Source organism: Bison bison, unplaced genomic scaffold, assembly GCF_000754665.1.
Source record: "Bison bison bison isolate TAMUID 2011002044 unplaced genomic scaffold, Bison_UMD1.0 scf7180017864109, whole genome shotgun sequence".
Taxonomy (NCBI): Eukaryota; Metazoa; Chordata; class Mammalia; order Artiodactyla; family Bovidae; genus Bison; species Bison bison.
This window is the reverse complement of record NW_011494681.1, coordinates 2061021-2087030: the sequence shown is the minus strand read 5'-3', so window position 1 is coordinate 2087030 and position 26010 is coordinate 2061021. Positions and strand designations below refer to the sequence as shown.

The 26010-nt window shown below is 40.9% G+C and overlaps 1 protein-coding gene across 3 annotated transcripts in view; it reads left to right on the top strand.

Annotated features, from left to right (window-relative positions):
• Positions 1 to 26010, top strand: part of IGF2BP3 (insulin-like growth factor 2 mRNA binding protein 3) — a 143535-nt gene that overhangs the window by 85922 nt on the left and 31603 nt on the right. For all 3 annotated transcript variants that reach the window (XM_010839053.1, XM_010839052.1, XM_010839051.1), the window contains 2 exons: positions 20592 to 20643; positions 20738 to 20801. In XM_010839053.1, coding sequence (XP_010837355.1) covers positions 20592 to 20643; positions 20738 to 20801 — 116 coding nt within the window. The remainder of the gene's footprint in view (positions 1 to 20591; positions 20644 to 20737; positions 20802 to 26010) is intronic.

Below are 26010 nucleotides of genomic sequence, written 5' to 3'. Positions count from 1 at the left end.
AGAGTCGGACCCGACTGAAACGACTTAGCAGCAGCAGCCACAGCAAAATGGATAGTTTAAAGCATATACAAATGTAAAGAGCCCAGTATAATAGACTATCCCATAGACCTATCACCTGATGTTAACAACTATCAGTTTATAGTCAGTCTCATTTCCTCCCCCATCAGATAATTCTGAATAAATCTTACTAAATAAGTTTACTGATAATTATTTCGGCATGTATTTCTAAAATTTAAGAACTAAGAAATAAACCAGTATCATCACACAAATTCATATTATAAAATTTGAAGCATTCAGATATTGTAGTTGCCCCACACATTTAAAAATTTTGTTTCCATTCGGTTTCTTTTTCTTTTTTTCCCCTCTGCCTCTTGATCTTTGGGTTACCCAGTCCTTTTTGTTTCTTATTTCCTTGCCATTTGTTAAGCTGCAGCTTTTGTTCCTGCCCGATCTTTTTGTTGATCAGCGGATTCATCCTTACATTATACTTTGGTTTCTCAGTCCTCTATAGCCCTGTGTATTGGTAGGTAGATCTTAATCTTGGCTGCATGTTACAATCAATTGGGGATTTTTATTTAAAAAAAAAAAAAAAATCTAGTGCTCAGGCTATATTGTAGACTAATTAAATCTGATCTCCAGGCTATTAGGACCTAGGCACAGTATTTTAGGCTTCTCAAGTGATTCTGCTGTGTTGGTAAGGTGGAGAACCACAAAAGGCTTGATCATACTCAGATTCCATTTCTCCTCCTCTCCTCCTCCTCTTCTTTTTAAGCAAGAATTATTCATAGGTGGAGGCACAGACTTTGGTCAGGAAGTGCATACCTGGTTTTCTCTTTCTGTGGTGTAGCAGCCATAGATTTTGAGAAATCTATTTCATGAAAGGCAAAGGGATTTTCTGATTTTATTATTTTTTCATTTATGAATTGAACCACTTTCATAAAAAGAAACTTTCTCAGATGAACTGTGTGGTTACCATGACATTCTGTTCTTTAAAAAATGGCAAGGTGAGTATTTGCTAATATTTATTTACCAACTTGAAGGTCTCCAGTAATAACTGATACTTTTCTTGAAACATTTTGAGTTTATAATAACACTTTCTGTTTCAGTCCATTTTTTGTTAGCTTTACTGTGGTCAAATTCTGGTCAAATTGTCTCATTTTTAGCCTCTGGGAGTTCTTTCAAGTTGGCTCCTGGGTCCTTTTGAAAATACACCTGCTGTCTTCATTATTAAAGCAAGGAAGCTGACGTATAAATAACACTGTGAACTACAAGTTTTCCTTATTTTTGTAAAGAAAATACACAGTGCTTAGATAAAATACCACACAAAAAGTCACAGTTTCAGTTGGCTAGGGGATTGAGCGGACGACTTTCTGAACATCCTTTAAGTTTTGGCTACACACATGTGGTGCACACAAAGAGGATGATACGGGCAGTGTTGTTTGCAAACTAGTTTTGGGTACCTACCAGGTACACTGTGCGAACAGTTCATGACCATTTTTTCTTTTTTTAATGTCTGTGTAATTGGTAAAACTAATTTATTTATCTCATTTTGTGTATAGATTGTTTGTGGTCTCTTATTCTTACAAATAGGGCCCCTGGCTCCCTATTGTTTAATTAATATAGTTTTACTGAGCCGTTGTTCACATATCAAACAATTCATCTGTTTAAAGTGCACGATTCAGTGTTTTCTGCTATATTCAGACATGTACAACTGGAACCACAGTTAATTTTAGAATGTTTTTATCACCTCAAAAAAGAAATCCTGTACTCTTTAGCTATCACTCCCCCCACCCCCATCTCTCTCAGTCCTAAGCAGTCTCTAAACTTCCTCTCTCTATAGATTTACCTGTTCTGGACATATCAGAAAATGTAGTCATTGTAGCCTTTGTGTCTGGTTTCTTTTACTTAGCAAAATGTTTTCAAGACTTCTTCATGTTGTAGTGTGTATTGCTTTTTATTGCTGAATAATACTGAGTCATATGGATATACCATGTTTGTTCATTCATCTGCCGTTGAATATTTGGGTTGATTGCATTTTTTGGCTGTTAAGAGTGATATTGCTTTGAACATTTACGTACAATTTTTTTTGCTGTGTGAACATATGTTTTCATTTCTTTTGCATATATACCAAGTAGTGAAATTGCTGAGACTGATGGTAACTCTGCTTAAGGTTTTGAGGAACTGCCAAACAGTTTTCCAGAGTGGCTGTACCATTTTACGTTCTTAACAGTAATGTATGAAACTTCTGGTTCCTCCACATTCTTTGACATTCTTGTTATTATCCAACTTTTTGATTATAGCTGCCCTAGTGGTGTAAAGTGACACCTCATTATGGTTTTGGTTTGCATTTCCCTTATGACTCATGTTGGATGTCAAGCATCTTACATGTGCTAATGTATGTGAAGAATTGAAAGAGTATTTGGAGGTTAGTTTCTGTGTGTACATAGAGCTGCCCGTGACATGGGTTCTCTGTTGCTCTGTAGAATTTCCAGTCTAATTGTTTGCAAAGTCCTGTAATTGTTTGCAAAGATAGCACCGTGAAGTACATTCTAATTCGAAAGTGAATAGATAAATGGCCTATTATAGGAAAGACAAGACCCACAGTTAAGTATAAGGTACTTACTGTGTGGAGGATGGGGGAGGGTGTGTTTGTTCAAAAAGCTGCCATAACAAATTTCCGCAGACTTTGAGAGCTAAAAGAGAACTGTCATCTCCCACAGTTCGGGAGGGCAGCAGTCTGGAATCAGTGGTGGCGAGTCTCTCCGAGCTTCTGGAGGCTGCCGGCAGTCGTGGGTGTCCCTGGGCTTGCAGTTGCATCATCCTGGTCTCTGCTAAGTGGCCCTGTGGTGCTGCTCCCCCTGTGTGTTTTGTTTCCAGTTTCCCCTCTTCTTCAGCGGGTGCCAGTCATTGGGTTAGAGGCCATTCACAGTACTGGTGGGGCTTCCCTGGTGACTCAGATGGTAAGGAATTCAGCTGCAATGCGGGACACCCAGGTTCAATCCCTGAAAGGGGAAGCTCCCTTGCAGGAGGGCATGGCAACCCACTCCAGTGTCCTTGCCTGGAGAGTTCCATGGACAGAGGAGCCTGGCGGGCTACAGTCCATGGGGTTGCAATGAGTTGGACATGACTTAGTGACGAAACCACCTCTGGTACCTGTGGACATGGATTTTTAACAGACGCTCTTTAACCTAGAACAAGAGACTGAGGGACGGCATTCTAGACAATAATAAGAACCAATAAATGTTCTGTTTTTAAAATTGATGAGAGATGAGGTTGGAGAGTAATTCGTGATAATGTTTTGAACCATATTAAATTGCATGGGTTTTTTTTTTTTCCCCCCTGAGAGCCAAGGGGAGGTTCAAGGGTTTTAAATTTAAAATTCACATAGTATAGTGGCTGTGTTTGTTGTATTCATGGCTGAATATTAATTTTGAAATAGCTTTTCTATATTTGAGGAAATCACCAGGTTATGAATCTTCCAACCCATCTTAAAAATTGGTGTTCAAATTTTTAGCACCCCCTGCTACTAGGATGTAGAGAGCTGACCATGGTTTTGCTTCTAAAATATACCCCTATAAAATAGACTTCGATTCAGTGAGCAGTAAGAGACGTGGAGTTGCCATGTGGACAGCAAGTACATGGAGTTGGTACATGGAGTTTTAAACTGACCAAGTAGAAGCCACGGAACATACAGATTCCAAACCAAATATGTGCTAGATGTGGTGAGCTGTAGACAGGACTCTGGGAATCTCTGAAGTTGAAGGAAGCACAGAGGAATAGTTTGAAGAGCAGAAAATTGAGACCCACCTCTTCTCAGAGCCCCAGCATCTTCTTAAACCCCAGGTGACCCTGGTTGGTGAATAAATAGAACTTCTAAGAGGTGAATTTGCTATTTTATAGATTTGATTTCCTGAAAAGTTGACAGTTAATTAAATTGTCTTCCTCAAGTATAACTTCTGTTTGACTTTTTTTGGGGCTGTGCTGGGTCTTAGTTGTGGCATGTGGAATCTAGTTCCCTGACCAAGGATCAAACCTGGGCACCCTGCACTGGTAGCGCAGAGTCTTAGCCAGTGGGCCACCGAGGAAGTCCCTCGCCTTGACTGTCGATAGAACTTTGTTATTTATTAAAACCTTTACAGTTACTTACGCATGTCCACTTCCAGTCCCAGTTTATCAGTAATAGATGCTATCTAAGTTGGTACCCAGATCTTTCTAAACAGCATGAGTGAAGAAGGATCATGTTACAGTGCAAGGCGTGCAATCTGGGTGAAAAGCTCATGCAGCAGAATTTGGTACCGAAAGCAATACTCAGGGGCTTAGTTAGCAGTTTTTAAGTATAGCAAATATATGTCTGAGCTCCAAGTAAAGCCTTGATTTTGAACACACACTGCCTGAGACTGAGAGCCTGGGTGAGTGTGGGGTCACCCTGGGGGACCTCCTGCCCCACCTGACCAAAGCATTTCAGAATGGGGAAATGCCAAGGACATTTGTATAGGCTACGTTTGTCACTAACTTGGCAGTGCTGTGATGGCTTGTCCACACCACTGGTCAAAAGCAGCTAAACTTCTGACATACATGTTTGTCACAGGGAACACTTAAGCCATGGAGGGAAAGGATTTCGCTTGACTTTTATCCCCAGGCCACCCTTCTAGTCCCCTGTCCTTGTCTCAGCGGTGTCTGTGCAGTGCTGTTACGGTGGATTGGTGTGGGTAGACTCTTTCCTTCCTCTGCCCAGTCCCCGAATAATTCATGGGTGTGGCTTTGCCATTTGTTCAGTTGAACCAAAAACATGTTCCATTTTAAAGATGATTTAAAGATGGTCATTAAGGAATAAGCCAGATTTTTGGTTCAAACATTCAGTTTGTTCAGTTGAAAAAGAATGTGTTTTATTTTAAAGATGGTTATTAAGGAATTAACCAATTTTGGGTTCAGTTGTTTCTCTAGCACTCTCCAGTGAGAGTCTTAAAATAGGACAGGAGAACCTTCGTTTTCTTTCTTTCTTTCTTTCTTTTTTTTTTTTTTTTGTGGCCTTGAGTCATGTAGGATTTTAGTTCCCTGACCAGGGGTCAAACCATGCCCTCTGCAGTGGAAGCTTGGAGTCCCAACCATTGGACCGCCAGGGAATTCCCAACTCTCATTTCTTGGTATTACCTTTTTGGAAAACAGTGTAAAGACCAATATAATCCAATTTAATGACCTCTTTTCTTCCCTGATTGCAAGATTACTTGTTCATTGTAGAAAATTGAGAAAGTGACAAGAAGAAAAAGCCTTTTTCTCGATGGCCACATTGTAATGTTGGACTCCAGGTTTAGTCTAGTATGGTAGGTGCTTTTACAAGGTTGGGTCATGTCTGTTTATATCCTGTTATGTTTTAAGATTTTCTGTATTGGAAATTTGGGCTATGAAGTACATATCATAAAATAGGCCCCTTTAAAGCATACAATTGGGCTTCCTGGGAGCTCAGATGGTAAAGAATCTGCTTGCAATGTGGGAGACCTGGGTTTGATCCCTGGGTCAGGAAGGCCCCTTGGAGAAGGGAATGGCAACTCACTCCAGTATTCTTGTCTGAAGAATCCCATGAACAGAGGAGCCTGGCAGGCTACAGTCCATGGGGTTGCAAAGAGTCGGACAGGACTGAGCGACCAACACTTCTTTCACTTGCAGTGTTTTTTAGTGTATTCACAAGGCTGGGAACCATCACCGCTATCTAATTCTGGAACATTTTCTTTATCCCAAAGAGTAAATAAACTCACAGCATTTACAGGCACTGCCCTTGCCCTTCTAGCTTCTTCGCAGCTGCTGGCAGCCATTAATCTGTTTCTATGGATTTGCCTATTCTAGATATTTCATGTAAATGGAATTATACGTATCCTCTTTGACTTAGCCTGCTATTCTCTAGGTGCGTCTATGTTGTAATATGTACTTCATTTCTTCTTTTTTTTTTAATTAATTTTTGGCTTCACTGGATCTCTGCTGCTGCACATGGGCTTTCTCGTTGCAGAGAGCAGGGGCTACTCAGTAGCTGTGGTGGGCTTCTCATTGTAGCGACTTCTCTTATTGAGGAGCACAGGCTCTAGGGCGCACGGACTTCAGGAGTTGTGACTCACAGCCCTGGAGCACAGGCTCAGTAGTTGTGGTGCACGGGTTTAGGTGCCCCTCAGCATGTGGAGTCTTCGGTATATTCCCGTACCAGGGATCGAACCCATGTCTCCTGCATTGCAAGGCAGATTCTTAGCCACTGGACCACCAGGGAAGCCCTACTGCATTTTTTTTCTATAGCTCTGATAATATTCTAGTGCATGAATATATCATGTATTGTTGACCTGTTCATTAGTTCCAGTTACTATAAGACCCCATAGACCCAGTAGAAGAACTCCTGTGGATCTGGAGGACTGATTCTTATGGGAAATATTTTATCAGTATTTACTTTGGAATCAACCTTTATTTTTCTTCTCCAGATGCTATTTTTTTACTTTTAAATAAGCTTTAATTGGGGAAGTGGGACGGTCTGCTACCACTTTTGAAGGCCTCTACAATTTTGAACATTTTTCGCCTCTTTTAGATAAGTCATTTCTTTTATTTCCCACAGGAATTCTGAAAAGTTTTATTTTACTCATTCTCACAAAATCAGGGGGAAATTTTTTTTTTTACATGTAAAGTGCACCATCTACTGTATTCCGATAAGAAAGGCTTCCATTTTGAACAGACAAAATGGGAACCTAATTCTCTGCTTAGTTTCACATTTCTGATGCCTGGAAAACATTTTCTACTGGCTAGTTTCCCATTTCATGTATCATAAGCCTGGTTTCTCCTCCACTTACCAGATAGGTCTAAGGAAGGGCCGTAGGTGCGTTTGTGTCATGATCCGCAACCTCTAGCCCTGCACACTTTGTGTCAGATATCTGGCGGGGCAGCATAGGGTGGTAGGGGTTTTTCTGGAAGCTAGCAATTTTAATTATTATTGTTCAGTTGCTAAGTCCTGTCCAACTCTTTGCAACCCCATGAACTGCAGCATGCCATGCTTCCTGTCTTTCACTGTCTTCCTGAGTTTGCTCAAATTTATGTCCATTGAGTCAGTGATGGCCATCCAACCAGCTCGTCCGTTGCTCCCCTTCTCTTTTCCTCAGTCTTTCCCAGCATCAGGGTCTTTTTCAATGAGTTGGCTCCTCTCCTCAAGTGGCCAAAGTATTGGAGCTTCAGCACCAGTCCTTCCAATGAATATTCAGGGTTGATTTCCTTTAGGATTGATTGGTTTGATCTCCTTGCTCTTGGATAAGAATCTAAAGAGTCTTATCTAGCACTGCAGTTCGAAAGCATCAATTCTTCAGTGCTCAGCCTTTTTAGACCCAAATCCCACATTCACACATGTCTACTGAAAAAACCGTAGCTTTAACTATACAGACGTTTGTCAGCAAAGTGATGTCTCTGCTTTTTAATACACTGTCTAGGTTTGTCATAGCTTTTCTTCCAAGGAGCAAATGTCTTTTAATCTTGTGGCTCCAGTCACCATCCTTAGTGAAATCAGACACTTTCCATTTTTTCCCCATGTATTTGCCATGAAGTGATGGGACCAGATGCCATGATCTTTTATTTTGAATGCTATGTTAAGCCAGCCTTTTCACTCTTTCACCTTCATCAAGAGGCTCTTTAGTTCCTCTTCACTTCCTGCCATTAAAGTGGTATCATCTGCATATCTGAGGTTGTTGATATTTCTCCTGGCAGTCTTGATTCCAGCTTGTGAGTCATCCAGCCCAGCATTTCATATGTACTCTGCATATAAGTTAAAAAAGCAGGGAGACAGTACTCCCTTCCCAATTTGGAACCAGTCCATTGTTCCAGGTTCGGTTCTAACTCTTGCTTCTTGTCCAGCATACAGGTTTCTCAGGAGGCAGGTAAGGTGGTCTGGTATTCCCATCTTTTCAAGAATATTCCACAGTTTGTTTTGATCCACACAGTCAAAGGCTCTAGCATAGTCAATGAAGCAGAAGTAGATGTTTTTTTGAAATTTCCTTGCTTTTTCTGTGACCCAGTGGATGTTAGCAATTTGATCTCTAATTCCTCTGCTGCTGCTGCTTCTACTGCTGCTGCTAAGTCGCTTCAGTGGTTTCCGACTCGATGCGACCCCAGAGATAGCAGCCCACCAGGCTCCCCCGTCCCTGGGATTCGCTAGGCAAGAATACTGGAGTGGGTTGCCATTTCCTTCTCCAAAGCATGAAAGTGAAAAGTCAAAGTGAAGTCGCTCAGTTGTGTCTGACTCTTAGAAATCCCATGGACTGCAGCCGACCAGGCTCCTCCACCCATGAGATTTTCCAGGCAGGAGTACTGGAGTGGGGTGCCATTGCCTTCTCCGTCTACCTTTTCTAAATCCAGCTTGAATATCTCAAAGTTCTCTCCATTCACATACTGCTGAAGCCTAGCTTGAAAGACTTTGAGCATTACTTTGCTAGCTTGTGAGATGAGTACAATTGTGCAGTAGTTTGAGCATTCTTTGGCATTGCCTTTCTTCGGGACTGAAATGAAAATGACCTTTTCCAGTCCTATGGCCACTGCTGAGTTTTCCAAATTTGCTGGCATATTGACTGCAGCTTTTCACAGCATCATATGTTAGGATTTGAAATAGCTCAGCTGGAATTCCATCTCCTCCACTAGCTTTGTTCGTAGTGATGCTTCCTAAGGCCCACCTGACTTCACATTCCAGGAGGTCTGGCTCTGGATGAGTGACCACACCATCATGGTTATCTGGGTCGTTAAGAGCTTTTTTATATAGTTCTTCTGTGTATTCTTGCCACCTCTTCTTAATCTCCTCTGCTTCTATTAGGTCCATATTGTTTCTGTCCTTTATGTGTCTATCTTTGCAAGAAATGTTCCCCTGGTGTCTCCAATTTTCTTAAAGAGATCTCTAGTCTTTCTCATACTGTTGTTCTCCTCTGTTTCTTTGCATTCTTCACTCAAGAAAGCTTTCTTATCTCTCCTTGCTGTTCTCTGGAACTCTGCCTTCAGTTGCGTATGTCTTTCCCTTTCTCCTTTACCTTTCACTTCTCTTCTTTTCTCAGCTATTTGTAATGCCTCCTCAGACAACCACTTTGCCTTCTTCCTTTTCTTTTTCTTGGGGATGGTTTTGGTCACCACCCCCTGTTCAGTGTTACGAACCTCCATCTATACTTGTTCAGGCACTCTGTCTACAAGTCCCTTGAATCTTTTCATCACCTCCACTGTACAATTTTAAGGGATTTGATTTAGGTCATAGCTGAATGGCCTTGTAGTTTCCCTACTTTCTTCAATTTGAGCCTTGAATTTTGTAATAAAGAGCTGATGATCTAAGCCACATTCAGCTCTTGGTCTTGTTTTTGTTGACTGTTTAGAGCTTCTCCATCTTCTGCTGCAAATAATCAATCTGATTTCAGTATTGATCATCCTGTGATGTCCATGTTTAGAGTCATCTCTTGTGTTGTTGGAAGAGCGTGTTTGCTATGACTGGTGTGTTCTCTTGGCAAAACTCTGTTAGCCTTTGCCCTGCTTCATTTTGTACTCCAAGGCCAAACTTGCCTGTTACTCCAGGTATTTCTTGACTTCTTCCTTTTGCATTTCAGTCCCCTATGATGAAAAGGATACATTTTATTTCGGTGCTAGTTCTAGAAGGTCTTGCAGGTCTTCACAGAATCATTCAACTTCATCATCTGCAGCATTAGTGGTTGGGGCATAGACTTGGATTACTGTGATGTTGAATGTTTTCCTTGGAAAATAACTGAGATCATTCTGTCTTTTTGGGGACTTCAACTAAGACTACATTTCAGACTCTTTTGTTGACTCTGAGGGCTACTCCATTCCTTCTTAGGGATCCTTGCCCACAATAGTAGATACAAGGGTCATCTGAATTAAGTTCGCCCAGAGCTGTCCATTTTAGTTCACTGATTCCTAAATGTCAATGTTTACTCTTGCCATCTCCTCTTTGACCACATCCAATTTATCTTGATTCATGGACCTCGCATTCCAGGTTCCTATGCAACATTGTTCTTCACAGCATTGGACTTGACTTTCACCACCAAATACAACCGCAGCTGGGTGTTTCTGCTTTGACTCGGCCTCTTCACTCTTTCTGTAGTTACTTCTCTGCCCTTCTCTAGTAGGATATTGGACACCTACTAACCTGGGGGGCTCATCTTTCAGTGTCATATCTTTTTGTGTTTTCATACTGTTCATGGGTTTCTCAAGGCAAGAATTCTGAAGTGGTTTACCATTCCCTTCTCCAGTGGACCACATTTTGTCAGGCCCTAACTAGCAGGGACATGCTCTTCAGCCCTGGTTGTCCCACTGCTGGTCCTCGTTGATTGTGTGAAACCTTCACTGCTGTCGAGTGTTGATCAGAGGGTGGCCCGGGGTAGAGGCAGAGGCCCTGCTGGAGTGGCTGGGAAGGGGGTTCAGGGGTGGCTGGAGCCAATGTTGGAGGACACCCAGGAATGGAGGGCTCCTCAGTCTCTCTGCTGCCAGTGGCTGCCCTGGGGCCAGTCCGCTGCCAGTTTAGCTATAGGCTATATGAATGTGAATCTTAAGATATCCTGCTGATCTCTGACTTGGTGTTTGTCAAACCAGCTCCCTCTAACTGGATCCCCCAAATGCTTATTCTCACTCCAGCCCCACTCACTAGGGGGTGTATGACAGTTCAGTTCAGAGTAGAAATAGGGGTTTGCTGTGTTTATTTTAATCACAGTATGCGTTCGTTTTGCAGCTTTAAGAAAAATTAACTATTTTTTCTATAATCTATAACTATAATCTATTGCCAAGGTCCTTCCTAGGGCCTAGAAGCAGTTCATGCAAGCAAGTACTTAGAAGCTTAAAGAAATTACTGGGAAATTGAACTTCTGATATTTACCTTAATGAGAAAGAAGGCAGATATTGAGGGAAAAGGAAAGTTTTTATTATAGTGTCCTCTTTTTGCCTTGGGTCGGAAAAGGTAGATAAGTCACTTCATTAGTTATTGGCGTTTACGCAGAAGTATATTGGCAGCTTCATCAGGCTTCTGAGCCCATGTCTTCCCCTTTTGCTGTAGTTGTTTGGAGTGGTGATCCTGGCTGTATCCACTTGGATTGCTTCTATGCTTTGATTGTGAATAATGCTGCTGTGAACATAGGTGTACGGATATCTCTGACTCCCTGCTTTCCATTCTTCTGGGTAGGTATCCAGAAGTGCAGCTGTTGGATCGTATGGTAATTCTTTTCTTTTATTAGATTTTGAGGAACTGCCATACTGTTTGCTGTAGAGGCTGCACTCTTTTACATTCCTCCCAGCATGTATGAAAGTTCTAATTTTTCTACATCTTGCCAAGATATGTTATTTTCATTTTTAATTTTTTTTGTTATAGCCATTCTAGTGGTACGAAGTGTTATCTCACTGATTTTGATTTGCATTTCCTTAATGACTAATGGTTTTGAGCATCTTTTCATGTGGCACACAAACTTCTAAAAACATCCAGAAGGACCCACCCAAGCTGACAGTGGTTTCTTTTAGCACTTGGGGGAATAACTGGTTTGAAAGTCATTACCTAGTCAATAAGAAACCTAACTTTGCATCACTTAGAGAGTGTGTGTGGTAGGTGTGTGTAGCCATTATTTCTGTTAGTAAAACTATAGAACAAGTTCATGCTGGTTAATATCTTCATCTGATTGAGGCACTTGAACAGGGTGGGGAGGTTTATTGACCCAAAGAATTGATATAGTTCTTTGCCTTCTGAAAGATGATTTTGATCTTGCTGCAAAGTAAGGATTAGATTGCTTCAGTCTGAACCATTATACATCTTCTCATTGTACAGGGAAATGAGGCAGTGTATTTGACCAAGGGCTCAAGAGTGTGAGCTCTGAATCTGACAGCTGGGGTTTAAATCATTTCTCCATCACTTCACTGTCTATCCAGCTTCAAATACTGTATAACTTCTCATGTCTAATTTACCCATCTATAAAATGGGATGTTACCTCCATGGGGTTTGTGTGGATTAAATGAGTTAAAATAGATTAAACATTTGGGACAGTGCTACCACTAGAAAACACTCAAATGTTATTACTCGTAATTTATTACCAAAAAAGGGCCAGTGTAGTTGGAGCCAGAGTGCCATAGATGATGGGCCCCTCACCTGGAGTCTTCAGGGCTCTCATTAGGGACTTTGTGGATTTTGTTGTTGTTGTTTTGTTTGTTTTTTGGCCACCCCACGGGCATGTGGGATCTTAGTTCTCCAGAAAGGGATCGAGCATGCACTCCTTGGATTGGAAGCATGGAAATTCTGAAGCATCAGGGAAGTCCTTATTAGGGACTTTGGATTGTATCCCAAGTACAATGAGTTGATTAGTTCAGCTTTTAAAAATTAGTCTAGCCCAGTGCTGTCCAACAGAAAGCCCGTTCAGGCCACTTATATAGTTTAAAGTTTTCTAGTAGCCATGTTAAAAAAGCAAAAGAGAAATGAAAAGTATTTTTGATATTTTATTTAACCCAGTGTATTACAGTTTTAACATGTAATTAGTATTTTTAAAATTGAGATTTTGTATTTTTTGTACTAACTAGCTGTTCAAAGTCTGCTGTTTGTTTTATACTTAAGTGCATCTTGGACATGGATTAGCCACATCCCCAGTGCTTAATAGCTACATGTAGACTTTGGATGATGAAGATCTATTATGAGAACAACTGGAAACAAAAGTGAATGTGGGAGACAACATGGGAGCATGTTGCAGAGAGAGATCTGGAGGCAGTGTGGTGGCAGAGAAGAAAGCAGCTGGCAGGCCCAGGGCATTAGGTAGGAGGCAGCTTGTGTAGGTGGACTTCCGTTGATGAGCTTGAGGGAAACGCAGGTGCAGTTACCAAGGCTGAGTGCACGGTTCCTAGCGTACGTGACTGTAGATGGTCTTGCCAACTTACTGTGAAATGTAGTAACAGAGGAGAAAGGGACTCACTACTGGGCTTGGACCCAGGTGTCAGGTTTCAAGCATCGCCTGAAGAAGATGATCATCTTCCTCTGTGACTTCGAGGTCTGTGTGAGTAGAGGGTAACTTGGACTGTTCTTGCGCTCAATTGCTCTAATCCCATGACTTTTATGGAATCCTAAATTACAGTCGCCTCCCCATGTAAGAGAGTGTATCTTGTGACAGTTGAGGATGGCTAGAAAGTTGTGAGGACTAGGAGATCTGTGTGCTACACTGGAGGCTGAGATTCCCCCTGGATGTTTATTCAGTTTAGCCACTCTGTTGTGTCCAACTCTTTGTGAACCCATGGACTGCAGCATGCCAGGCTTCCCTATCCTTCACTGTCTCCCAGAGTTTGCTCAAACTCATGTTCATGGAGTCCATTCACTGAGTCAGTCCATCGTCCATTGAGTTGATGATGCTATAGAACCGTCTCATCCTCTGTTGCCCTATTCTCCTGCCCTCAGTCTTTCCCAGCATCAGGGTCTTTTCCAGTGAGTCGGCTCTTTGCATTAGATGGCCAGAGTATTGGAACTTAAGCATCAGTCCTTCCAACAAATATTTAGGGTTAATTTCCTTTAGGATTGACTGCTTTGATCTCCTTGCTGTCCAAGGGATTCTCAAGAGTCCAGCATCACAGTTCAAAGGCATCAATTCTTTGCTTGGCCTTTTTTATTGTCAAGCTTTAACATCCATACATGACTACTGGAAAAACCATAGATTTGACTATGCAGACTTTGTCAGCAAAGTGATGCCTCTGCTTTTTAATATGCTGTCTAGGTTTGTCATAGTTTTTCTTCCAAAGAGCAAGCGTCTTTTCATTTCATGGTTGCAGTCACCATCTGCAGCAATTTTGGAGCCCAAGAAAATAAAGTCTATCATTGTTCCATCGTTTCCCCTTTCTAAAGCATCTAGCTGTGGGTTTTGTTTGTTTTGTGTTTGGCTGTGCCGTGGGATCTTGATTCCTTGACCAGGGATTGAGCCCTGGCCCTTGGCAGTGAGAGTGTGGAGTCCTGACCACTGCGCTGCCGGGGAATTTGCTCCCTCTAGGTTTTCAGTGATGAAGATGATGTGCAACATGGTTTGTCAGGTTGGCAGTGATCTGGTCTGTCTGTGTGTGTTGGTCCCCTTGAGTTGAAAGTCCATTTCACAGGAATGGTTTGAATGTTACCCAAGTAGTTATAATGGTAACATTTAAGAGAAATATATATTAAGGTAGATATTTTTAAAAATTATCTTGTATTTGAAATTTGTACCATTATTTATTAGAAATGTAATTGGTACATGCAGTATAGAATTTTTGTTTTTTTAATTAATGTAGCTGGTTGTCTGTAGACAGATGTAAGAGAACAAAGTTCCTGGGATGATTTATCCATATCTGGCAACAACTGGTTCCTGTTGCCGTAAAATGTGTTGAGCTGTATTTGTAGAAAGTTCCTTTCATGTCTGATGGCTTTTCTTTTGCTCCTGTGGGAATGAAGAATAGGCAGAATGACTTCATTCTTACAACCTCTCCTCAAAGATTGAGTTTGATTTTGTGTTCGGGAGGCTGTTGTTTTTGTGTGTGTGTCTGCGTGTGAACAAAGTGTGCTGGGGCAAAAGTATTGAATATCCTACTTTTAGTTTTAATTTTACTGGCTTTTATAATGCTTGTGACTTTGCATGTGTACTTTTTTTAAATGTGTGTGTGTCACTTCACTTGTGTCCGACTCTTTGCAACTCTGTGGTCTGTAGCCTGCCAGGCTGCTATGTCCTTGGGATTCTCCAGGCAAGAATACTGAAGTGGGTTGCCATGCCCTCCTCCAGGGGATCTTCCCAGCCCAGGGATCAAACCTGCTTCTTTGTCTCTTGCTTTGGCAGATGGATTCTTTACCACTAGTGCCACTTGGGAAGCCCTTTTTATATCTTTTCATGATAAATATTTCTTTATATTACTGTAGACTTTTTAGTGAATCTAGAATTTGTTTCCTTTGCTCCCACTGAAGAGGGTGCCTAGACTGTATCCCCAACACTATCCTATCATCTTCAGAAACGCACACGTTCAGTAAGGAGGACTTGGAATCTAGGGTCATGCATGTCTTATCCATTATCTGGAGCACGGGAGCCAGTATAACATTTAGGAAGAGGTTACTTGAGACACTCCTTACGAATAATCACATCACTATGGTTAATAATCACTAATTTTGTGGGAGAATAAAGATCAGTGAAGAGATCATGAAATGACATTGCTTTCTCTTCCAGGATTAGGTCAGCTCAGGTGCTGTGGAAATGGGGACACTTTTCACAGTCTTGAGGGTATGGCTGGAGCAAGTGTGTGAGGGAGATGTGGGCAGTACCAGATCATTGATTACCTCCTGCACCAGGTAGAAGTTTGGCATTTTGAAGACACCGAAGAGAAGTAACTTCCAGCAGGAGGGCAGTTACTGGGCTGGAAGAAAGAATTCAATCAGACCCTTGCTTCAGATGATTCAGAATTGATAGGACCTGAGCAGTGGGTGTAAAGAATAAGTCATCAGCAGTAGATATATCTGCAGAGCATGGATTACACCACACCCATAGGCGGTCAGGCTTCCCTGTTGACCCAGTGGTAAAGAATCCGCCTGGCAATGCAGGAGGTACAAGAGACGTGAGTTCGATCCCTGGGTCAGGAGGATCCCCTGGAGAAGAAAATGGCAACCTACTCCAGTATTCTTGCCTGCAGATTCCATGGACAGAGGAGCCTGGCAAGCTGCAGTCCATGATGAGGTCACAAAAGAGTCGGACACAACTTACCAACTAAACAACAGCAACCGTAAGGGGTCAGCTGAAATATGGTTTTAGGGAGGGTGGAAGGAGGACTTCTGTGGTAGAGGAAATCTGATGTGTAAAGTTCAAAGGAAGATTTTCAGTTCTTTATTTTGGTATTCTAGATTGAAGAGAGGCAAGAAGAACTGTTGATTATGATGGTTTCACGAATGTATACACAGAGGCAAAACTGATCAAATTTTGTGCAGTTCGTTGGGCTTCAATAATATTTCAGGGTTTAAAAAAACAAGGCTGTTATCCAGTAATATCGACCTTAGTTATTTTTAACAGCTTTATTGAGATAAAATTCACATACTGTATAATTCACCCATTGAAAGTGTACAGTTCAGTAGTTTCGAATGTTAACAGGCATGTACAGCCGTCACCGCTGTCTGTTTTAGAACATTCCCGTCCCCTCAGAGAGAAACTTCTAGCTTTGTCCTCCACCCCCACCTGCCCTATATAAACACTTGTTTACTTCTTGTCTCCATAGAGCTCTCCGTAACAGATACTTCATATGCGATATGTGGTCTTCGTGACATGTCTCTACAACATATCTCTACAGCGTGGATGAACCTTGCAAACCTTATGTTAAGTGAAAGAAGCCAAAGTTTTCCAAGGTTCATTCACGTTGTAGAGACATGTCAGTTCTTCATTCCTTTTTATGGCCGAATGAAATTTCATTGAGTAGCTGTTCCACAATCTGTTTATCCATTCATCAGCTGATGCACACTTACATTGCTTCCACTTCAGTCTGTTATAAGTTTAATTCTTACTGCTCTCTGATGGCAAGCAATGATCTTTGCAGTTATCCTGTTATTCTTTCCTTGCTGTTTTCTACATTTGGATGAATATTTTAAAATAACGTTGAACATTTGGGATTTTTAAGTCCTAAATGTATAAAAAGGAAGAATTTGACCAAGACATTTCCTATGAGGCTTTAATTTACTTCAATACTTTCTTTTTCCTCCAGGAATTTAAACTCTCCAGTCATAGAGAAATATTTCCTTTTGGGTTTGAGTAAAATAAATGTACTTAGAAATAAGAATTGGGGTTTAAGAGATTCAAGAAAATGTTGGAAATGAGCAGTGCAGGAATTTTTGTTTTTAACTTCTACACAAGGCTGTTTAAAAGAAAACATTTAGTGGCTGAGCTAGATGGCTGCTGCTGCTGCTAAGTCACTTCAGTCGTGTCCGACTCTGTGCGACCCCATAGATGGCAGCCCACCAGGCTCCTCTGTCCATGGGGTTTTCCAGGCAAGAGTACTGGAGTGGGGTGCCATTGCCTTCTCCGGAGCTAGATGGGAGAGATGGAAAATATAAGATGTTCTAGGAGCGGAGAGGAGATAAGAACCTAGGGGTGGATGGTTTCTGTGTCAGATACTAGGAACCTTTGTCCTTCTTCCTAGTGAATGCAGGGTGAGTCACAACGTTAGAACTAATCAAGTGGAAGTTGTGTTTATTCTGAGAGAGTTCCGTGGGTTGCAGTGTCGTGATAGAATTGAGTAGTCCTGTAGCATGTCTGGGTGCCTACCTGGTAGATTTAGAACTGGTTACCATGGCATTGCTCAGTCATTTAGGGGTTGGAAAACCCTTCTGGGATTTGTGAATCTGACGAGGTTACCGAAGTAGACAGACTTCTCCCATCTCTCAGTTGTGATCACCCCCATAAAGCTTTGAGTTGGCATCCATATATATCTAGGTCAAAACCGCCTAGGTTGTGTTGTTAAATTGTTCTCATCTGTGTACCAAGATTGATGCTTGACTTTTTTAGAGTTATAGTTTTTTTTTTTCTTCTGGTTTTAGAGTCAGGTTTACATACAATAAAAATTTTTTACATATGATAAAAATTTACCATTTTTAACGTATAAGGGCTATAGTTTCTAATTCCTAGAGATTTTACACATGGGATAGTTGACAACCAGTAGCATTTATCGTGACTTAGGAATAAGGTGAGTAAATCTTAGAAGCAATTTTGTTTTGAATATACTAAACTTTATATAATATATGCAGTGAAAAACTTGGACATTTCCTCAATTTTAGTTAAAAACTTACTTGTATTTATTTATGTTTGTATGTATATTCACACATAAATACATACTGTTTGTGTGTGTACATATATCAGTGTATATATACATACATCACTTTGCCAGCAGGCCTTTTGGAGACATGAGTTTCATGAGCATTGTTGCAGGTTTAGTCAGCGTTGTTTATAAGTCATGAGCATTTAACTTTCATGGTGATTTCTCTTAATAGTAAAAGTTAATGTAGTATAAGCTAAATTATGTGACGACTACTGTATTTAGTGAAAAAATTGCCTTTAGGGAAAATTAATGATGTTTATTTAAATTATCGTACTAAATTAGCACTTACCCCCTATTTTCTACACACCTCTTCCACCATCTCTAGCCGCCTCAGTACCCCTGCCCCTCAAGATACCCAAGTTGTCTTGAAGTGAAGTGAAGTCTCTCAGTCGTGTCCGGCTCTTTGCGGCCCCATGGACTGTAGCCTACCAGGCTCCGCCATCCATGGGATTTTCCAGGCAAGAATACTAGAATGGGCTGCCATTTCCTTCTCCAGGGGATCTTCCCAACCCAGGGATCGAACCCGGGTCTTCTGCATTGCAGACACATGCTTTACTATCTGAGCCACCAGGGAAGCCTTAAAGCTCTACTATTAGAGTGACTTTCATTTAAAAGCTAAATGTTAAATGGCAGATGTCTTCCCTCATGTTTTAATTATTTAAATTGGAATGAGTTAAATATTTTTTAAGAATTCTGTTAAGTGACACAGAAAACCATTTATTGGTATTATTAAAAATTTTTGTAGTTTAAAAAATATAAGTAGATTTCTGTTTAAAGTTTTGTTTTTTTTTTTTTTTAAGGTATTACGTGTTGTATATTACCTATTTCATGGCATTATGGAAGGTTTCCTGTTCTTTGGCCCTTATTAAAAATTATGTCTCATCCAACATTACATGCATAGCAAACTTATCTCTAGAACAGGTAAACACTGTTATCAGAATACTGTTCCTATTAAGTTATACTAGTATTTCCTCCTGAGAACTAGTCACTTCATTTATGAACTATTTGAATGTCTTTTTTAGGTACTGGGGATAGTACAACAAACAAAAGACATTCCCATTCACACTGAGCATGCTTTCTGGTGACTGAGACAGACAAATTAAATTTTAGGTAGTCAGTTAAGTGTTATGAGTTAAAAACAAAAAACCAAACAAATGAAGCTTTATGATTTAAACAGTAGCTGTAATTTGAGACAAAGATCATTGTGCTTCTAGATCTCACCCACAGGAAATTCACCATGTCAAAGCTTACCTGTGAAAATACTAACAGTTCCATTCACAAATAGGGGTTAACCTTATTTAAAATGGAAAAACAATTAAAAGTTCATCTCCAGACAAACCTTGCTGTAGATTTCAATCTGCACTTAGGAGACAAAGTAAAAGCTTGAAATGTACCATGTAAGAGAAACATTCCTTTAGAAGAAATTGCTTAAAATTTAGTAGGAAATTGCCATTAAAACTTACTCAGTGTGTTTCTTGATGGTTTACTGTGTCCTGGGGGGGCCAGAAAACATTTTCAAGGGCTGTCCTTCAAATTTTGCAATAAAATTGATGAGTAAGTGCTTTACTATAAACTAATAGAAGCTTAGTTGGTTTTACTTTTCAAGAAAAACTTGTTAACAGTTCTTAGGAGCAAAAGATAGTTGAATTTGGTTTATACTGATGAGGTATGCCTGCAGTTTATAGTGTGATAAAATTTAGTGACTGTTTTCACAGCCTTTTGTTACGTCATCATGCATGTGTAATAATGCTGCTACAGGAAGGACAGTGTCCAGTTGTACTTTTTCCCAACCCATTCTAGGCTTAGAAGACTCTTAGTATAGATGCACTTCTTTTTATATTTTCTACTGTTCAGGAATTGATAAACCCCTCAGATTCGTCTTTAGTTCAAGATTCCAGGCAGGATATCTTTCTTCATTTTGCTAGCCTGCCTTGAGAGTGGTCTGTTCTGATATATCCTTTAAGTTGTAAAAGGAAGTTCTTTAAAAAGGAAAATCTTAAGAAATAAGCCTTAACTTGGGCCCTTCTCCTCTGCAAGGAGAAAGTGTGACTGTGGTGGTGGTGTGTGTATGAGAAACACACGCGTCTTTGTCCTCCGGCCTCAGAACAGACGGCTGTGGCTCTGCACACTGGCTTTCTGGGCCTTTTGTTGTTGTTCAGTTGCTGAGCCATGTCCGACTCTGCAACCCCTTGAACCTCAGCACACCAGGCTTCCTTGTCCTTCTATCTCCTGGAGTTAGCTCAGACTCCTGTGCATTGACTCGGTGATGCTATCCAACCATCTCATCCTCTGTCGTCCCCTTCTCCTTTTGCCTTCAATCTTTCCCAGCATCAAGGTCTTTTCCAGTGAGTTGGCTCTTCACATCAGGTGGCCAAAATATCGAAGCTTCAGCTTCACCATCAGTCCTTTCAATGAATGTTCAGGGTTGATTTCCATTAGGATTGACTGGTTGGATCTCCTTGCAGTCTAAGGGACTCTCAAGAGTCTCCTCCAGCAACCAGAATTCAAAAGCATCGTTTTCAATGCTCAGCCTCCTTTACAGTCAACTCTCACATCCGTACATCTTGGTTAGATCAACTTGAAGTCAAGGACCTCCAGAGAGGCAGGAGTGAAAACCCACCAGATGCTCTCTCTGGGGCCCTTCTCGCACTTCTGTATTCCCAAACCCCAGTTAATTTTGGGGGGCTCATTTCCATCACAATTACTTAAAAACCTTCTCCTGCCCTTGCTGATAACACGGGAAACTGAAAACTTATAATTTTGTCTCCCCCTCCTGATAGGTGCTGGATAGTTTACTAGTCCAGTATGGAGTGGTGGAGAGCTGTGAGCAAGGTACATGTCTTCTCAATTGCTTTCAAATTTGTAAAAGGAAGAAAGTAGAAAGAAAACTAACTTCTTTTCCCTCTTCTTTTTTTTCTTCCTGTAGTGAACACTGACTCGGAAACTGCTGTTGTCAACGTAACCTATTCCAATAAGGAGCAAGCCAGACAGTAAGCAGTTTGAAACTTCTAATCTCTATGTAATAACAAGGTTGAATATAGTACTTTTATTTTGGGCTAGTGGGTAGCAGACAACTTTATTTTGCGAAGTTTGACCTTGCAAATCTTTGTAAGTTTGAACGTCTGTTAAGAATCTACATCGGTTAAAGTTTTATTACATTTTCAATATAATGTTAATGCCAGTAATAGTTATTTTATGATGCTGAATTATATCCTGTTTGCAAAGTGTTTTGCACGTGGATATCATTGCCAAATTACATTAATAGACCTTTTTTCCCCTTATTATTTGTATGATACATACATTCCTACTGTTCTACACAAAGCTGGTAAGTTGATCATGTGTTAAACCAACACCAGTGTTAAATGTTAAGTTTACCTGTTACTTATTTTTCTCATGATTACCAGATGTCATTTAGAAGTGTGTAGGCATGGCACTAATGTAATTGGTGGAAAAAAAATATTCCAGTGCAATAGACAGGCAAAATTTCACAGATCAAAAAATTTCCCCTAGGAAAAGATAATTCTGTTGGCTTGGAAATAATCTAACGAACTGACCACTGGAGAGAAGAAATGAGGTGCCCGCAAATACTGCTTCTGACTGGGCTGCTCAGAACAGAGACGCGGAGGGATGCGCCCGCGGTGCAGGGTCGCGCTCAGTGTTCAGGCGGAGCCAGCCTGTCCTCTCTATGGGGGAGCAAGGGCCGTGCTGACTGACCCTGAGCCCTAAAGGGGATGGGCAGAACCAGCGGCACGAGTGGGAAAGAGCTAGGTTACCAAAGGCAGCACTCGCCCATGGAGGGCCAATGAGAAGGAAGATAGGGCTGGGGAAAGAGATGGAAATCTGCATAACACAAGGGGAACTTTTGTTTTTAAAAGTCAGTAATATTTACATGGTTTGGAATTTTTAAAGTCTAGATGCGTATGCTGCATATCTTCGCTCCAGTGTTGTTCTCCGACCACTTGCCTTTGCTTCCTCGGAGATAACCATATAGAAGACTAGAACATCTGTGTGTTCTTCCTCCTGTTTTACACAGATGATACCATAGCATTTGAGGGTTTTAAACGTATATAACATCTCTCTTATAGTTGCATAGAATTTGGTTGTATAGATGTGGAATGTCTTAGTCTCAAATTAGATTTCTAAGTCTCTTGCAGTTGTGAACAAAGATGTAGTGAACCCCTTTTGCAGTCATTTTTCAAGTGCATAAGTACAGTCATAGGTTAAATTCTTAGAAGTAAATTTGCTAAGTCAAGAAGGATGTGCCTTTTTTGTTGGATATTGATGAGTTATCCTTTCTAGATCTTAAATGAGTTTAAATTTCCCCCCAGCACTACGCGAGTGTCCATTTCTCCTTAACTTTCACTAACACAGGGCTTTATCAAACCTGGCCTGTCAAGTGAGTAAAAAGTAGTATCTAATCATGTTAATTTCGCATTTTCTCAGAAGCCAGACTCGAGATTCACTTTTAACACTTTGAGACTTTCACTGTATATTAAAAATTTTTTTTAAATTGAAGTATAGTTGATTAGTAGTGTTGTGCTAACTCTGCTTTATAGCAGAGTGACTCAGTTGTGCACGTATATGCATTCTTTTTTCAGTATTCTTTTCCATTATGATTTATCTGAGGAGACTGAATATAGTTCCCTGTGCCAAACAGGAGAACCTTGTTTGCCCATTCTAAATGTAACAGTTGGCATCTGCCAACCCCCAATTCCTGGTCCATCCCTCCCCCACCCTTAGCAGCCACAAGTCCAGTCTCCATGTCTGTAGAGACTCTTCTTTAACAGATTTTAAAATATTCAAATGTTCCTTCTCTTTGTATCTTTCATTTATTTAACATAAATGTTAGCAGTTTATGTGCTTAGTCGCTTAGTCGTGTCCAACTCTTTGCGACCCCATGGACTGTAGCACACCAGGCTCCTCTGACCATGGGGTTTTTCAGGCAAGAATACTGGAGTGGGTAGCCATTTCCTGCTCCAGGGGATCTTCCTGACTCAGGGATTGAACCTGTGTCTCTGGAGTCTCCTGCATTGGCAAGCAGATTTCTTTACCACTGAGCCACCTGGGAAGCCTCAACAGTTTATATGGAGACATAGAATTGTAGTATGAGTTGTAAAATAAACTGATTTCTCACAGAGTTTATTCTTTAATCATGGTATGAGAGGAACAACAGGAAAATTTCACATTTTATATCTGAAGTAGAGTGAGGGTAAAAGTGTGCAGTGAGAAAGACAGGTGCTCCATTCATTTACACGATTCAGTTTGTGTAAAGAGCTCTGCTAAGTACTTGACAGAGCCAGCTCTCTGGTAGATGGAAAATAAGGGATGCCATGATAAACCCAAGGATATTTGAGGGTTGTCGGAGGCCAGTCCCAATTGCCTTACTTGATGATTTATTATCTGAGGCTAGCTTGGTAAAGAGGGAAATGCTTAGTGTAACAGTTATTTAGCCATATGGGAGAACGTCTGTTGGAGAATACCTACATAGCTTTACATAGCTTTGAAGAGATTTAAAGTGAACTTGGATGGGGACAGGTTGACACTTAGCACCCCTACCCCCCTTAGAAAAATTCCGAAGCATTAGGTGTATAGGCACGGGGCAGACTGCCCATCAAGGCAGAAGACATGCCTAGCAAATATGGAGACGATTTAATTCTAAAAGTACTTTGTAATGATTGTTAGAGATTGTCAGGATCCTGTGGATCACATGAGGGAGGAAAAGACTGTTAAGAGTTTGTGGTTGACGTAACTATAGCATCTAAATAAATGAGCTGGGCATCTCCAGGAGGGAAGGTCATCATGTCCTTTATTCTGGTAGCCAGTCCATTACCATTCATTGAGTGTCAGCTGTTGACCAAAGGTTGCCAGTGAATAAAGGCAAAGTTTCTGTCCTCAAGGGTGTGCCCCTGGTGGTGGGAGAATATTTGGAGAGGGATTACTTGATTTAATTCTTGTCCAAGTTGAATTTTCCTTCTAAGAATCCTGGGTTTTCTCCACCTGAAGAATTTCAAAGATCAAAGAGAATTAGACAATAAGTGAGTATTCATAGGACGTTAACAGAATGGACAGATAGTTTTGTGGACAGTGTTATGAAAGCTATTAGTTTTCTAGTAAATTTTTTTTTTAAAGATAGGAAGTGCACTATCATTTTTAAAGGAGAATTAATTGTATTTGAAAGGCATTTGATAAAGTGGAAAAAGCATGGACTCTGAGGTCAGGCAGCTCTGACTGTAACCTTAACCTCTCTGAGTGTCTTTTCTCAGCTACAAAATGAGGGCTGACAAGAGACGAATATGTTTGTGTATATATACCCACATATATAGACAGTGGTCTTACCAAATGGCCTGGCGCCCAGTAAATAACCCATTGGTCCTGGGCACGCACAGAGCAGCTAGTCGTGCCTTGCGCAGGGGAAGGCTGATCCATTTGGGACTTGTCTGCTGAGCCCAGCGAGCCTGTTCTCTGGGCTCCACCAAGACTGTCTGCTGCCTAAGCCAAGCTGGCATGATTTCTTCCTGCCTTTCCCATGGCAGCCATCCAAAGCTTACTTCTCTAGGTGATAAGGGCTGAGTTGACATTCTCAGTTGACGTCTTTAGCGTGTGTTAACATAGGCGTCTCTGTAACTGGGATGTGCTTGTGCAGGTGTGAGTAGAGTGTGGAGACTAAGAGGGTTCATTTCCAGAGTCTGGTTCCATGGAATGGACTCCTTGTGACACTTTTCTAGCTGTGACTCTGCTCAAGTTAATGTTCCTTAATATAATCCTGTCTGTGAGATGCAAAGGTAGTAAGGCAATAGCTATTAAACGTTTTCCCAGTATTTTTCACTGCTGTAGAGAATGCCCTGTTATTGTACAGGATGCTTCATTTCAGATAATAACTGGGATTATTATAACCCTCAGGAGTTAGAGACCTAGTTCAAAAGCCTCTTTTTACTTAAAGCTTTATGAGTGACACACTTCTTTTTTTTTGGTAATGAATGACACTTTTAAGAGGATTCCTCAATAAGGCTATGTCTATAGGACAGAATTTAACCTGGAAACTCCTGCCATCTTGTGGCTAAGAAAAAAATCAAAAGTTAGCAGTGCTAATAGTACTAGGAAATAATATATTTGTTTTAACCACAAGCCTCAAATTACTAATGTCTTAGAATAATAAATGAGTAAAAATAATGAAAACTTATTTAAATCAGGAATATGTATTTAGTGTTTCTTGTTCCTGGAAGCAAGACAGACTTGGATCTCATGGGTACCCTATTCCTTCCATCTTCTAGGGATGCTCAGATAACAAAGACTCTAATTCACTGGAAGATTTGTCATGGGTGACAAAGAAATAACCCTTCAGAATTTATACATATTAGTTATTTTTTTATTTTAGAGTTACTATTTCTTTTCTTTTCTTTATGTATTTAGGGCTGTTTATTATCTAGGTCAGTTCAGTCCAGTCCCTCAGTCGTGTCAAGCTCTTTGCGACCCCGTGGACTGTAGCACGCCAGGCCTCCCTGTCCATCGCCAACTCCCAGAGTTCACTCAAACTTACGTCCATTGAGTCGGTGATGCCATCCAACCATCTCATCCTCTGTCGTCCCTTTCTTCTCCTGCCATCAATCTTTCCCAGCGTCAGGGTCTTTTCAAATAAGCCAGTTCTTCACATCAGGTGGCCAAAGTATGGGAGTTTCAGCTTCAGCATCAGTCCTTCCAAGGAATATTCAGGACTGATCTCCTTTAGGATGGACTGGTTGGATCTCCTTGCAGTCCAAGGGACTCTCAAGAGTCTTCTCCAACACCACAGTTCAAAAGCATCAATTCTTCGGCGCTCAGCTTTATTCACAGTCCAACTCTCACATCCATATATGACCACTGGAAAAACCATAGCCTTAACTAGACAGACGGACCTTTGTTGGCAAAGTAATGTCTCTCCTTTTTAATATGCTTTCTAGGTTGGTAATAACTTTTCTTCCAAGGAGTAAGCATCTTTTAATTTCATGGCTGTAGTCACCATCTCAGTGATTTTGGAGCCCAGAAAAATAAAGTCTGACACTGTTTACCCATCTATTTCCCATGAAGTGATGGGACCAGATGCCATGATCTTTGTTTTCTGAATGTTGAGTTTTAAGCCAACTTTTTCACTCTCCTCTTTCACTTTCATCAAGAGGCTCTTTAGCTCTTGTTCACTTTCTGCCATAAGAGTGGTGTCATCTA